Source organism: Schistocerca gregaria, chromosome X, assembly GCF_023897955.1.
Source record: "Schistocerca gregaria isolate iqSchGreg1 chromosome X, iqSchGreg1.2, whole genome shotgun sequence".
Taxonomy (NCBI): Eukaryota; Metazoa; Arthropoda; class Insecta; order Orthoptera; family Acrididae; genus Schistocerca; species Schistocerca gregaria.
The window spans coordinates 138,982,003-138,998,178 of record NC_064931.1 but is presented as its reverse complement, the minus strand read 5'-3'; the positions used below and the strand labels follow the sequence as shown (position 1 = coordinate 138,998,178).

Genomic DNA, 16,176 nt, shown 5'->3' with positions numbered 1-16,176 from the left:
GCCATCCTGATTTAGGTTTTCCGTGATTTCCCTAAATCGTTTCAGGCAAATGCCGGGATGGTTCCTTTGAAAGGGTACGGCCGATTTCCTTCCCAATCCTTCCCTAACCCGAGCTTGCGCTCCATCTCTAATGACCTCGTTGTCGACGGGACGTTAAACACTAACCACCACCACCACCTTCACCACCTGAATAATTTCTTTCATCTGCAGAGCTAGTTGGCATATAAACTTGTACTACTGTAGTAGGCATGGGCTTCGTATCTATCTTGGCCACACTAATGTGTTCACTATGCTGTTTGTAGTAGTTTACCTGTACTCCTATTTTTTATTCATTATTAAACCTACTCCTGCATTACCCCTATTTGATTTTGTATTCATAACTCTGTATTCACCTGACCAAAAGTCTTCTTCCTCGTGCCACCGAACTTCACTAATTCCCACTATATCTAACTTTAACCTATCCATTTCCATTTTTAAATTTTCTAACCTACCTGCCCGATTAAGGGCTCTGACATTCCATGTTCCGACCTGTAGAACACCAGTTTTCTTTCTCCTGATAACGACGTCCTCCTGAGTAGTCCCCGCCCGGAGATCCGAATGGGGGATTATTTTACCTCCGGAATATTTTACCCAAGAGGACACCATCATCATTTACTCATACAGTAAAGCTGCATGCCCTCGGGAAAAATTACGTCTGTAGTTACCCCTTGCTTTCAGCCTTTCACAGTACCAGAACAGCAAGGCCATTCGGGTTAGTGTTACAAGGCCAGATCAGTCAATCATCCAGACTGTTGCCCTGCAACTACTGAAAAGGCTGCTGCCCCTCTTCAGGAACCACACATTTGTCTGGCCTCTCAACAGATACCCCTCCGTTCTGGTTGCACCTACGTTGCGGCTGTCTGTATTGTTGAGGCACGCAAGCCTCCCCACCAATGGCAAGGTCCATGGTTCATTGGGGGGGGGGGGGGGGGGGGGGGGACTGACAGATATGGCAATTATAAGATCACCAATAAGGGATGCATGTTAGGGTTGTTCTTTGACCCACTTTTTGGGTCATTTACATCAAATTGCCCCTCACATTTACTGATGAGGATAAAATCACCAAAGAGGGGAGAACAAATACAATCCTTGCTCAAATAGAGTAATGGTGTAGAGACAATAAATTGTCTGTAGCAGTTAACAAAACAATGTACATGCTGATGGAGGTAAACTTTCCACGAATTGGAACCCCCTTCATAGTGTTACAAGGTAATTCTATGTATGCATGTGGAATACATATAACTAGTGGTATACCTAGACAAAAATTAACCTTACAACAACATTTCACAAATGCAGCACTAAAAGCAGGTTAGTGCTGCATAAGTTAGTAACAGAAACTGTCCCTGCATAAGTTAGAACAGAAACTGTTCCTACAGACTGCCGCTGCTGATCGGAACCTACCATAATGCTATATTTATGGCCACCACCAACTGTACAATTTGTGTCTAGATGCACCACCTTTGCTAAGCTCAGAAGTGTGCTCCCTGCCACCGTTGGATAAGCAGCTGCCAGCAGAAAGTCGTATACTCCTAGCTCACTCATTTGTTACATAATTTAATTCTTAATTTCTTTGCGTGTTTTTGGTACTTGCATTGTTTAATTCATAAATTCCGAGCGTATTATAGTATTTGAGAGTTGTAGCATCGCGTTTTAGTACCTGAATAGTGTAAAATCGCGTAGTCTCCTTCCGCCGCTGAGCAGTGTGTCAGCAGTGCGCAAGTAACAGCATTACTGCATTTACTAGGCAATCTTGTATTTTAATAACCGTTTAAATTTTGTGTCGATTTTTTTGTGCTCTCTGTAGATTAATTCAGACGTTCTTTGCACAACAGTTTTTAGCATGGATAGGGACTGCAACTGCTGTGTTCGGATGCAGGCTGAGTTGGCATCCCTTCGCCCCCAGCTTCAGGCAGTGTTGGCTTCGGTCACACAGCTTGATGCTGTTGACAATGGGTGTCACTGTGGGGTCCGGATGGGGGTTTGTCGGGGACGGCCAGATTGTCCCACACATCCCCTGATCGGGCTATGACTGTTGCTGCCCGGGATACTGCCCACATTGAGGCTGATCCCTTACCTGTGGTAGAGTGGGAGGTCGTCTCGAGGTGTGGTTGGGGGCGAAAGGCATTCCGGAGGGCTGAACGGAAGGCCTCTCCAGTTTGTCTGACGAACCGGTTTCAGGCTCTTGTCTCCGGTTGATACTGATCTTCGGCTGGAGATGGGTGCTTGTCCTGTTCGAGAGGTTGCCCCTCAGTGTGCAAGATCCGGGCAGTCGCAGAGGGTGGGCTTACTGGTAGTTGGGAGCTCCAACGCCAGGCGCGTAATGGGGCCCCTTAGAGATATGGCAGCAAGAGAGGGGAAGAAAACCAATGTGCACTTCGTGTGCATACCGGGGGGAGTCATTCCAGATGTGGAAAGGGTCCTTCCGGATGCCATGAAGGGTACAGGGTGCACCCATCTGCAGGTGGTCGCTCATGTCAGCACCAATTATGTGTGTCGCTATGGATTGGAGTAAATCCTCTCTGGCTTCTGGCGGCTATCTGATTTGGTGAAGACTGCCAGTCTCGCTAGCGGCATGAAAGCAGAGCTCACCATCTGCAGCATCGTCGACCGGACTGACTGCGGACCTTTGGTACAGAGCCGAGTGGAGGGTCTGAATCAGAGGCTGAGACAGTTCTGCGACCGTGTGGGCTGTAGATTCCTCAACTTGCGCCGTAGGGTGGTGGGGTTTCGGGTTCCGCTGGATAGGTCAGGAGTTCACTACACGGGTAGCAGGGGTTGTGTGGCGTGGACTGGGCGGTTTTTTAGGTTAGATGATGTCGGGCAAGTACAGAAAGGGCAACAGCCTCAGCGGGTGCGGGGCAAAGTCAGGACATGCGGGGACCAAGCAGCAATCGGTATTGTAATTGTAAACTGTCGAAGCTGCATTGGTAAAGTACCGGAACTTCAAGCGCTGATAGAAAGCACAGAAGCTGAAATCATTATAGGTATAGAAAGCTGGCTGAAGCCAGAGATAAATTCAGCCGAAATTTTTACAAAGGCACAGACGGTGTTTAGAAAGGATCGATTGCATGCAACTGGTGAAGGTGTGTTTCTCGCTATTAGTAGTAGTTTATCCTGTAGTGAAGTAGAAAGTGGATAGTACCTGTGAAATATTATGGGTGGAGGTTACACTCAACAACCGAGCTAGGTTAATAATTGGCTCCTTTTACCGACCTCCCGACTCAGCAGCATTAGTGGCAGAACAACTGAGAGAAAATTTGGAATACATTTCACATCAATTTTCTCAGCATGTTATAGTCTTAGGTGGAGATTCCAATTTACCAGATATAGACTGGGACACTCAGATGTTTAAGATGGATGGTAGGGACAGAGCATCGAGTGACATTATACTGAGTGCACTATCCAAAAATTACTTTGAGCATTTAAACAGAGAACCGATTCGTGGAGATAACATCTTGGACTTACTGATAACAAACAGACCTGAACTTTTCGACTCTGTAAGTGCATGACAGGGAATCAGTGATCATAAGGCCATTGCAGCATCCCTGAATATGGAAGTTAATAGGAATATAAAAAAAAAGGGAGGAAGGTTTATCTGAAATCTGCCTTCTATTACTCTTGCTAAACAGACTACCTAACAGATCAAAACGAAATTTTCTGTTCCGACACTGACAATGTTGAGTGTTTATGGAATAAGTTTAAGGCTATTGTAAAATGCGTTTTAGACAGGTAAGTGCCGAGTAAAACTGTGAGGGACAGGAAAAACCCACCGTGGTTCAACAACAAAGTTAGGAAACTACTGCGAAAGCAAAGAGAGCTTCACTGCAAGTTTAAACGCAGCCAAAACCTCTCAGACGAACAGAAGCTAAATGATGTCAAAGTTAGCGTAAGGAGGGCTCTGCGTGAAGCGTTCAGTGAGGTTGAAAGTAAAATTCTATGTACCGACTTGACAGAAAATCCTAGGAAGTTCTGGTCTTACGTTAAATCAGCAAGTGGCTCGAAACAGCATATCCAGACACTCCGGGATGATGATGGCATTGAAACAGAGAATGACACGCGTAAAGCTGAAATACTAAACACCTTTTTCCAAAGCTGTTTCACAGAGGAAGACTGCACGGCAGTTCCTTTTCTAAATCCTCGCACAAACGAAAAAATGGCTGACATTGAAATAAGTGTCCAAGGAATAGAAAAGCAACTGGAATCACTCAACAGAGGAAAGTCCACTGGACCTGACGGGATACCAATTCGATTCTACACAGTGTACGCGAAAGAACTTGCCCCTTTCTAACAGCCGTGTACCGCAAGTCTCTCGAGGAACGGAAGGTTCCAAATGATTGGAAAAGAGCACAGGTAGTCCCAGTCTTCAAGAAGGATCGTCGAGCAGATGCCCAAAACTATAGACCTATATCTCTGATATCAATCTGTTGTAGAATTTTAGAACATGTTTTATGCTCGAGTATCATGTCGTTTTTGGAAACCCAGAATCTGCTCTGTAGGAATCAACATGGATTCTGGAAACAGCAATCGTGTGAGACCCAACTCGCTTTATTTGTTCATGAGACCCAGAAAATATTAGATACAGGCTCCCAGGTAGATGCTATTTTCCTTGACTTCCGGAAGGCGTTCGATACAATTCCGCACTGTCGCCTGATAAAGTAAGAGCCTACGGGATAACAGACCAGCTGTGTGGCTGGATTGAAGAGTTTTTAGCAAACAGAACACAGCATGTTGTTATCAATGGAGAGATGTCTACAGACGTTAAAGTAACCTCTGGCGTGCCACAGGGGAGTGTTATGGGACCATTGCTTTTCACAATATATATAAATGACTTAGTAGATAGTGTCGGAAATTGCATGCGGCTTTTCGCGGATGATGCTGTAGTATAGAGAGAAGTTGCAGCATTAGAAAATTGCAGCGAAATGCAGGAAGATCTGCAGCGGATGGGCACTTGGTGTAGGGAGTGGCAACTAACCCTTAACATAGACAAATGTAATGTATTGCGAATACATAGAAAAAAGGATCCTTTACTGTATGATTATATGATAATGGAAGAAACACTGGTAGCAGTTACTTCTGTAAAATATCTGGGAGTATGCGTGCGGAACGATTTGAAGTGGAATGATCATTTAAAATTAATTGTTGGTAAGGCGGGTACCAGGTTTAGATTCATTGAGAGAGTCCTTAGAAAATGTAGTCTATCAATAAAGGAGGTGGCTTACAAAATACTGGTTCGACCTATACTTGAGTATTGCTCATCAGTGTGGGATCCGTACCAGGTCGGGTTGACGGAGGAGATAGAAAAGATCCCAAGAAGAGTGGCGCGTTTCGTCACAGGGTTATTTGGTAACCGTGATAGCGTTACGGAGGTGTTTATCAAACTCAAGTGGCAGATTCTGCAAGAGAGGCTCTGCATCGCGGTGTAGCTTGCTCGCCAGGATTCGAGAGGGTGCGTTTCTGGATGAGGTATTGAATATATTGCATCCCCCTATTTATACCTCCCGAGGAGATCATGAATCTAAAATTAGAGAGATTCGAGCATGCACGGAGGCTTTCAGACAGTCGTTCTTCCTGTGAACCATACGCGACTGGAGCAGAAAAGGGAGGTAATGACAGTGGCACGTAAAGTGCCCTCCGCCACACACTGTTGGGTGGCTTGCGGAGTATAAATGAAGATGTAGATGAAGTGGGAATACCTTGTTCAGAGTGTAAAGGGGTTTGCTGATAAGGCTTACTGGAGTACCTGTAACTACTGCTGCTTGTGATTTTAAATATTTTCTCAATAGATATTGCTGCCAAGTAAATTGCTGCCTAATTTTGGATCAAGAAATATGAGCTGGAAAGTGTGAAGTCTTGATGTGGCCATTAAGGTTGAATGAGATGGAAACGGGACTGGGCACATTGTAGCAAGTAATGATGTGGATGATATTTTTGTGCATGTGGAGGGGGTGGGGGGGGGGGGGGGGGAGAGAGAGAGAGAGAGAGAGAGAGAGAGAGAGAGAGAGAGAGAGAGAGAGAGACGAGACACTGGATCATGTAGCACCGATTAAATTAAATTACTTGATATTGAACAGCATGCTGTTCAGCTGATATCTAGGGAGTATTTAGCTGCTGTTTGGTTGTGGCCCATTTTTTTAGTGAATGGTTGCTTTGTTGTCACATAAACAAAGAACACTCAATTGTATAGATGACATGGGTGCTTTCCAAGGCATCTTTGCTTTTGAGTGGGTAGAAAATGTCACTGATAGATCTGCAATAGAAAATGGCAGATAGCAATATGAGACCAATCCAGCACTTGCACGGGTAATCCCAAAAGTGAGGTCTCCTATTTTTTTTATGAGTACATAGACCTGTTTATTTCTACAATGGTTTACATCAGTTTACATCTTGAACATTTAGCTATTTTTCGACATAATCACCATTTCTGTCGATGCAGTTTTGTAGTCGCTGAGGCAGTTTTCTTATGCCCATGTCATACCAGCTCGCCACCATGCTGTTCAGAAAGTTATGAACCTCTTCTTTCACCTTGTCGTAGGAGCTGAATCGCTTTCCAGCCAAATGTTCGTTTAACCTATGGAATAGGTGATAGTCACTGGGCACCACGTCAGGACTATAGGGTGGGTGGGTGGGTGATTATGTTCCACTGAAACTGTTGCAGGAGAGCAATGGTTTGCCAAGCGATGTGTGGGCGAGTGTGAATGTGTATGCCCTGGCTCAACATTCCTCTTCTCCGGTTCTGAATTGCCCGTTTGACTTTTTTTCCGAGTCTCACAGTACTGGTCAGCGTTAATTGTGATCCCAGCGATTCAGCTCTGACAACGAGGTGAGAGAAGAGGTTCATAACTTTCTGAACAGCATGGTGGCAAGCTGGTTGACATGGGCATACAAAAACTGCCACACCGTCTACAAAAATGCATTGACAGAAATGGTGGTTGTGTCGAAAAATAGCTAAATGTTCAAGCTGTAAACTGATGTAAACCATTGTAGAAATAAACAGGTGTATGTACATATAAAAAAAATAGGACACCTTACTTTTGGGATTACTCTCGTATATTCAACTGGGAGGTGGCACGTGGTGTATGTTTCGAGAACATCAGTTTCATCAGAATGGAAAATATGAGTATTGAGGCCAGCCGACTGCTTAGCCCATTCATTGTTAACTACCCCTCCCCCCTTGTCATCCTATTCATATTCTGACCACTGTGCAGTTATGATCCTTCTTTTCACAACTACCTCCACCCATACATATTCTGTCAGACAATCTTCATTAGTTTAGCCCCACAAAACTAAGCCAACATTACTGAAGAGTCCATAAGCTACCTGTCCACAGTTAAATATTTTTTCCTTGGAATTCCTAATTGCTACATCCCAACTTGAAAATTGATACCTGTACTACACAAACTCACAATCACAACCTGTCAGCCTCATATATTCATTGTGTGATACCATTGCTTCACCATTACCTCCATAAAATTTTGCAGCCAACTTCTCATGACTGCTATGCTGTGCCCAGGTGACCACCTCTACCCGCCAAACGCACTGAACCTAGCTTCCCCACACATCAGAACTCAAACAGACCTGTGACATTGTCATCAACCTTTCTTTATAAGGCATCAGTGCTACAGCAGTTTTCCCACTCCAGACTAAATCATGTTATACTTGTCAAAGACCATTCTCTTTTACTTAATTCCCACTTATTTGCCATAGCCAATGACAGTGGTATCACTGATCTGCTGCCTTACTGAGCTTATTCTTCCATGCAGTGTTGATTCTTACACGCTTCCACATGAGCTTCTCCAGATACCCTTAAAGGGATTCTTAACCTGCAGTATTGCCTCACTTTCCATCCCTAAATTGCTGTTGAGTTGGATCAGCCTCATAACTATGAAACAACATAAATATGGTTGACCTTCCCTATTAGAATACATAAAAGCATGAGTCATGTACTTAAAATACTGGTTATGTACTAAACCCTGTACAGTATATTAAATGGTAATGTTTTTGGATATATAATCAGTAATGTGGAAATTGTCATAAATCAGCCAATTAAGTTTGAAGTATAAGTAGGGCTTGTATTCACTGTGGTAGCACTCAAATAATATTAGATTGGAATTACTGGTTGCACTTGGAGGAGGAGATGATACAGGAAACAATCTAACAAGAGTATGTCATACTCAAAGGGTCTGAACTGTACATCAACTTGTAGAGAAAGTTATGATGATGATACAAACATGGAAAAGTGCTGTACATTTAAATAGCTGTACCAGATAATTAATTTACAAAAGTCACAAACTGCTGCCTCCAGGCTGCCAAGAAACACTAAATGCATCTCTAGTGCACAGGTAACCATGTCTAATTTAAATAGCATTGTGTTTTGTATATCAGTAATGTGACAACTATTTTTGTATTTCCCTGAAATGTACAGGTACCAAGATGGTTTAATATGGAAGAAGAGGATGGAGCTACGCTTTCAGAATAATAATAATAATAATAATAATAATAATAATAATAATAATAATAATAATAATAATATTAGTACACCTGGAAGGAGAATGTTGGTTTCAATCTGATGATGGCATATGCCACTTGGGGGATAGCAGATGTACTGATAATGGTTTCGTCGTCGTCCACAACAGATAGTGTAATGGCATAGCAGCCAGAGTGCCATCTGTGTCTATCCCTTAATATGGAGTGCTCACAGCCAGAAGGCTCAGGGTTGAGCAAACGTGTGAAGCTAGCAGGAAATTATGCCATGGAGGTGCACTCTTGCTTCCTACAGATCCAATTGAGCGAGTTTGAAAGGGCTCAAATTGTGGCCTTTTGAATGTTGGGGTGGTACTCCCAGAGAATTACAACACAGATGTGACGTACTGCTTCAGTTGTGCGACAGTGCTGGTATCTGTGGTCACAAGAACATTTTCACACTTCTTGATGATGTTCTGCACGTCCATGCAGCACATACGCCCACCAGGATCATCGTATTTTAAGGCAGCATATGAGTTCCAGATAGCTCGACATGAACTGTTGCGAACCAGTTAGTAGCAGTGGGACTACGGGCATGCACTCTTCTAGCATGTCTTCCATTCACACCACAGCATCGATGTGCACGGCTCGACTAGTGCTGTCAGAGGATCACTTGGAAGATAGAGTAATGCGCAGTGCACTTCAGTGCTGAAAGCACATCCTGCCTTCAAGTGAGTTATGGTTGTTTGTACATACAATGTAGACCTGGTGAGCACTGTCTCTTAGAATGCATTCGCTCAAGATGCACTAGGCCTTATGGTCTGAGGTACAATAAGGTGCAATGTCGTTCACCTTTGGTGTTTCTAGGGGGGCATGCTAATCAGCTATCGGTACGTGCTGAATGTTGTTAGACTTGTTCTTTTGCCATTCTTGGAAAGGGAATGTGATGTGTTGTTCAAAGAGAATAATGCTCGCCCGCCCACACACTGCCCTTGAAACTCAACATGCTTTGCAAGACATGCAGCAGCTTCTCAGGCCAACACAATCTCCAGACTTGTCTCCAATCAAGCATTTGTGACACCTGCATTGCCACCCATGGAGGCTACACAACATTCTGATATGGGTGTTTCAGCATGGGTTGCTACCTGACACCTCAGAACTGCCTGCACTGTTGCAACAGTAAATCTTGAGCCAATTGGAAACTTCTAGAAGAGTGTACTAGTTTTTTTTTTCCCAGGCTGTGTAAATTGTAAATTGGGATGTAGTTCTCCGTATTACGTGTGTAAGTAGTTATTAAGAGGAAATAATTAATAACTGAGGACTTAACTCTCTCTTTTAACATGTCCATGAAATTTATTTACCTGTAGTAAACAATGTATATAAATTAAACATCGTTAGAATTTTAAAATTTCATATCTAAATTAACACATTACTAAAATTGCAGATTTTACAAGATACACAGCATCAAATGTGGACAGAGGTATCCAAAGACAGCTGGTGAAGGAAGGTTCTGCTGGTGAGTAAATGTGATTAGTGCAGTCACTAAAATGAATATGCTTTGTACTCTTATTTGCTTTTTCTCTTTTTATTTGTATTCATGTTTTACTCCAATGTTTGGTTCTTCTTTTATCTAGTAGATAAAGTAGATGTTTGCTTTGTCTTTGTTTAGACACACAGATTTAAACATTTGTGCTCTTTAAAATTTTATTATAAAGCCACAGGTACTACTGGTGTCCATTCATCGCCATATACAAGATCAGTTAATGGGACAAAAGGGGGCAAAAGTTTGACATGTGGTTGGTGGAATGAAATCGGTTTATCTGAAAAATTCAGTTTATGCAGGAGTGAAGGGAAGGGAACATGAACAAATGAGTATCTGTTTAGGGCACATTCTCTTCTAAACAGTACAAGAGTGTCAGCAAGCAGCATTCATTTATGACCAGTTTGCATTAGCAGAGGCTTGCTAATATTTCATTTGTTTTAAGTCTCTGGGCAAATCATCAAAGAAAGTCCTACACCTAAGCACTGATTCTATTGCAAACAGCGTAAAGTTTTCATCTTCATAGTCAGCTTTGTCTCTTTTACACATTTCTCATTGTTGTAACCTGCCTTTTACATGGTTTTCTAAAGATGGAATTGATGAAAAGTGGTGGTAGAGTGGTGGTGGTTGCTGCTCCTGTTGTTGCTGCTGCTGCTGTTGTTGTTAATCAAAGAATATTAGGATCAGAGACATCAACAGCTAAAGGAGGGAGAGAGGCTGTAAAAAGAGAAACCAACAAACAAACTAATAACCCTTAGCTTATCGTAGGTGGAAACAATCTAATGTAGACATACACCTTTTCTTCCTTATGCCACTTTGCTTACTCTGCCACTAACAGCAGACTTACTGTATGTAATACTTCGTTAGTTAATTACATGCTCCATGAATCATTTTGCATGATAGATCATAATGGCGTGGAATGACATTTTACATTCACATCGCAAAGTAATATATGGTTACATTCTGAACATTTCTAACTGTGTGTGTGTGTGTGTGTGTGTGTGTGTGTGTGTGTGTGTGTGTGTGTGTGTGTTTGTGTTTGTGTGTGTGTGCGTGGTTCAAAAAGATATACAGATGTGAGTTAGTAATTCCTACCTACCACCTCTTCCACATAACGGTAGTTATAGAAATTCTGCTATGAAATAGAAGGTGTTTCTACAGTATTGCAACAAGGAATATCCAGCTTCTTGTAGCCCTGTTACATAACTTTGTCCAAGCGCGGTGAGTTGTTGATAGTGGCATCTTTATCACCTTAAAGGCATTTTCGACTAACATCAACTCGCCATGTCCGATTGCGAAGGTAACTAACGCTCACTACCATGACAGTGTGTATTTAAAGCAAACATAATCTGCATCCTCATAGTGACACTGTCAGTGCCAGTGTTATGTGACTGGTATGAAATTTGAATAGGCATCGTCTTTCAAATGTAGAAACACACCTTCCAACTTTTGTTTGTGTCGCACAACTCCTTGGTGTTGCAATATTTCTTTTCATCAGCATATGCGCCACACATCAGTTATGATGATATTGTCTATATAATTGGCATCAAAATTTCAGCTGATGCCTGGACATCTAACAACTGTTTTTTGTGACCATTTTATAGCACAGTTATTCAGTGTATGTCTCACATTTGTTTTATTCCTGCCAGACATTTTACCATTGTGTTCTTGTTTTTATGCTGTGACGCATGCATTATATTAAAAAAAGTTAAGGTATTTCGATGATGATGACTTTGTTTATAAAAGTCTGGTCATGCCCAAAATCATGGTACTTGAAAATGGCCAGGGACCAAAATCATGATTGTAAAGTAGAATAAACAATCTATACAGCCAAACAATGGAACTCTCATTTAAAAAAAAAAAAAAAAAAAAAAAAATTAGGCTGATTTAATGTCCATGAGCAAAGGAGCATGTTGAGTGGGAAACAGGGAGAGGGAGAGGGAGAGGGAGAGGGAGAGAGAGAGAGAGAGAGAGAGAGAGAGAGAGAGAGAGAGAGAGAGATTTCTGAATGGAATTAACAACATTATTTATGTTCCTGTTTAGATTTGAAACTGAAAGCAGATATTTTTTATGCTGGGTACAATTTATAGGTGGTGCATAGTAGCAAACTTATTAATGCTGTTCTTTGTTGTAATGCTTTTCAAGTCATCGTGATTGATTTATGGGCTTTGTGTGAGCTTATCACTGTGAAGCAGTTGTCTTATCTGTGTCGCACTAGGGATCAGTTGAAGAACTTAATACAGAAACAGGCCACGTCAAAAATATATTTCTTCAGGAAATTATGAAAACCATTTAAAACCTCAGATACTGTCTTGTTCTAAAATATATCATTTAAAGTTTCTTCCTGAATATACTTGAAATGTTCTTTCACCATCTAAGTAACTTATATTGCAGGCTAATTACAATAATAATAATAATAACAATAATTGAGAGAGAGAGATTGGGGGGGGGGGGGGGGGAGAGATCATTGCCAGTCTGCTTGGTGTTTCATCTTAAGTCAAGTCAAATGGACTTCAAAATAAAAAGGGGGACACAAAAAAGAGAACTGACCACTGAAGTTGCTTCATATTTTCATCACTAATTTCTGTTTTGGGTACCGTTGTGAAGTGGGATAAGAATAGTCAAATAATAGTCTTGTCTAATGTTTGACTCCACACTGTAAAACTTAGGAAAAAGCTTTTTCGTTTGCTGGTTGTCACCTCACCCTTCCTTCCTATTAAGAAATGAAGAAGATTAATCTTACAGGCAAAAAGAAAAGATAAAATAAATTATGTTTACCTGGAATTATCTGAAACACATTTGGCTGAAGCACTTTTTCCTTCTTGATAAATGTGTCCCTTGGCTTTTTAATACATTCTGATTTCTTTCTCGATATCTGCATATTCATTACCAGCTCACGTACAAAGATTTAACATAAGCAGAATCTCTCTTAATAAAATAAAATAATTACTAGGCACATGAACACACACAAGCATGCCCACGATCACCCTAACTGTGATGGTGGCAGTAGACCTGGCTGTTGCAACAGTGCTGCTCGATTACAGGTCAATTAAAATGTGAATAGTAATAGCATAACTAATAATGTGTTTGTTGAGTCTTATCCATTGTTCACATTTTCGATTTTCTGCTCTTTTTGTAGATTGCAGCAACCACATGTGAGTTTCAGAACTTTATTAGGATTCTGAAGTAGTTGCAGCTAATGTTCCAGAACTGAGAATGATGTTATTGGTTTTAAAAATATCGCAGTGTTTCTGAAGTTAATGTACAGTGACAAATACATTTGCTTGCCACACTTGCAATATTGAAATCACAATAACTCAGAGATTGGAATATTTTAAAAGAAGTTTGCCACAAGCCAAAGGAGAGGGGTGGAATAGTGCATGCTGTATTTTAAATTCCGTGCTGGATAAGGGTTAAATGGTTTAAGAACTGTTATGTCATTACACCAGAAGGCAGTTTTTGCCATTCGCTGTGAAGAAATTTTGCTTACTACTGGAACGTTGAAGGGCAGCCTGATTGCCTCTTCTGTGAGTTTTAGTAATCCATTTTGGGATTTGTACAAGGCAGTTCAGAAGGGTACATGTTCTAAGCCAAGTCTGGAGTTAATCCCCATCTGACCTGATTTGGAGACTCACACATGTTTAAATTGACAACATTGTTAGAAGAATCCACTTCCAATGTAGTTTTTTGTATCTTGATTTTATAATAATGTAGATAAACATTGGAATTTTATTTTTGTGTATGCTGTTATGTCAAGACAGTCCTCTGTGGGACACTCATTTTCCATGCTCATTGCAATCAGTATTTATACAAAACCTTTAAAGTACTGGGACTTTAGAGATGTATTTGTAGGAAAAAAGTTTCTCATCTTTTCTGATTTAACAAGTGATCTCAAAATGATTAACAGAGCCCAGACTTATTTGCAAAAACAAATGACACAATTTGCACTGAAATTTGTAAAATATGCATAAGTGATATGCAGATAACAATCGTACAACTAACAAATATTGTCATCAGTCCTTCACAGTTAGATTATTTGTAATTAGTTACTGTAGAAAAGTATTGCAGTGCTCTAATTTTTGCAACTCTGTGTGTCTTGAAGGATAGTGCTTGCAATGCCTAATTCTCTAGGGCAATGATTGTTGCAATGAATTATTCCTAGCCTTCAATTCCTTTATGATTTGTGGTAGCATTGAAAAACAATTATGTATGTACTGCAGTTTATTTTCTGTATAACTTGAGTTGAAATGCTCTTGAGCTATCTGTGTCTTGCGGATTCAAACTGTCTAGTATTGTTTTCTTTTTTCATCATTGAAATGTTAAGCATAGTAAGATATGGTCTCCAACCAGAAACGTGAGAAGGTAATGCTAATTTTGGAGCGAATTCTGTGAAAATTGAAACTCCAACAGGTGCTTTACTGAAAATTTTCTTGACATGGGAAACTAGATGGTCAACTTCTGGATATTGTGGTCTCATCATTTCAGTTATATGATGAAGCTCTTGGCTAAACAGGTCAAATGTATTAGTCTGACATAAAGAAGTTTCAATGCAGGTCTTCGGGCTTTCCCAGCAAGGCATTGTCATCTTGGAAAATTGGGTTTTCTGCCGCCAGTTCACATCATACTTGCACGATATTTTGATCGCATAACTTGTGCAATCTTCACTGGGTATCCTCTGAGGCTGAATCTATTGTTGAACGGGTCCAGTATTTATGCATTTGTGGGGTTAGGTGCTCAATCATTGATCTGCTCTGCACCAGGCGCTCCATTCGAGGTACCCGCCAGTCAGTAGCAACAATCGTACTATTTCTACCCATAGCTGTTCTGACTACTGTGCACATACATTTTGGCTGTTGTCAGTTCCTTCACATTCTGTCAGGTAAGTCTCCCCTGACTTGGGGTTCTGGGTGCCTTTTCTGAATTCTACCCCTTTTCCTAAACCTCACCAGTTCAATTCCTTCACCGTTGTTTCTTCCCCTTCAACCCTTCTGCTAGAAGATGGGGCCCCTGGCTCCGTAACCTTGCATGTGTGATACCTTTTATATGTGTGTTCTCCTGCCTCCTCTTGGTGAGTGGATTTTCCCATTACATTGTATTTTCAAAAACTAATTGTTTTCGTTGACATATAATCTCTTCACCTGATGATGTATTCTGCCTCTAAGTTGTACAGGGTGCTGACTCATGTTCAAATTGCTGTTCTTTCTCAAAATGACCATTCTCAAGTACTTGATTTGCTGTTTGAAATACCTCTGTCTGTGCGCCCAGTGTTGGTTGTGCTGGGTTATTTCCCCCCGGAGTTCTGATGTTGTCTTTGTTGGCTCTTTAGGTGATCGAGTGCCGGAGTCCAGATGGAGCTAAGCTGATATCTCATGTCACGGTTAATCAGATTTTGTGTGACCTTTATTTCGATGGATTCTTTAATAACGCTATCCCAGTGTCTGGGTGTCTGTGTCAGAATCTTGACATCATCGAGTGATTTACTTCCAAACAGTATTCTGCTATACCTGACTTGGAAGTCTGTTTGAGTCTTGTGTGTTATTGGTGCTCTTTACACCTGATGTCAACAGTTTTGGTGGTCTGACATATATGACGTACCACATTGACACGGTATGTAGTCAAGGCCCGGTTTCTGTAAGCCCATATCATCCATTACATGCTCTAACCCCAAGCCTTAATGTTGGTTGGTGAACAGAAAATGCTTGTGTTATATTTGAGAATAATTCTGCTGATTTCTGCAGATATTTAGTCTAACATATGGCAAAGAAAGCAACCTTCTTTGCTTTTTCTTGTACTTCTACTGACCCATTTGGCAGAGAAGCAGGCCACAGTGCCTTCTGAATGTCTCTGGAAGAATCTCTACTTCCAGAGAACACAAACTGCAGGTCTTCTTTCTCTCTTGTCAGATGGACTGGCTGTGAAAGAATTTGTGGCTGATGAACCAGAGTCTTGAGTACACCATTCTTCAGTGCCAGATGGTGGCAGCTATTGGCTCGGAGGTACAGATCAGTGAGAGTTGGGTTTCAGTAAATACTATAACCATTCAAACAGACGGCGTGACAATGGGCAGCCCACTCTCACCAGTGGTGGCAAACCTCTTTATGGAGAGACTTGAAGATGAGCCATTTGCACCGGCCTGG

The 16,176-nt window shown here is 41.4% G+C and overlaps 1 protein-coding gene across 28 annotated transcripts in view; it reads left to right on the top strand.

The window, feature by feature from the left end:
- The window catches only part of LOC126298596 (uncharacterized), a 331,195-nt gene that overhangs the window by 223,193 nt on the left and 91,826 nt on the right, over positions 1-16,176 (top strand). For all 28 annotated transcript variants that reach the window (XM_049989986.1, XM_049989996.1, XM_049989992.1 and 25 more), the window contains one exon: positions 9,944-10,015. In XM_049989986.1, coding sequence (XP_049845943.1) covers positions 9,944-10,015 — 72 coding nt within the window. The remainder of the gene's footprint in view (positions 1-9,943; positions 10,016-16,176) is intronic.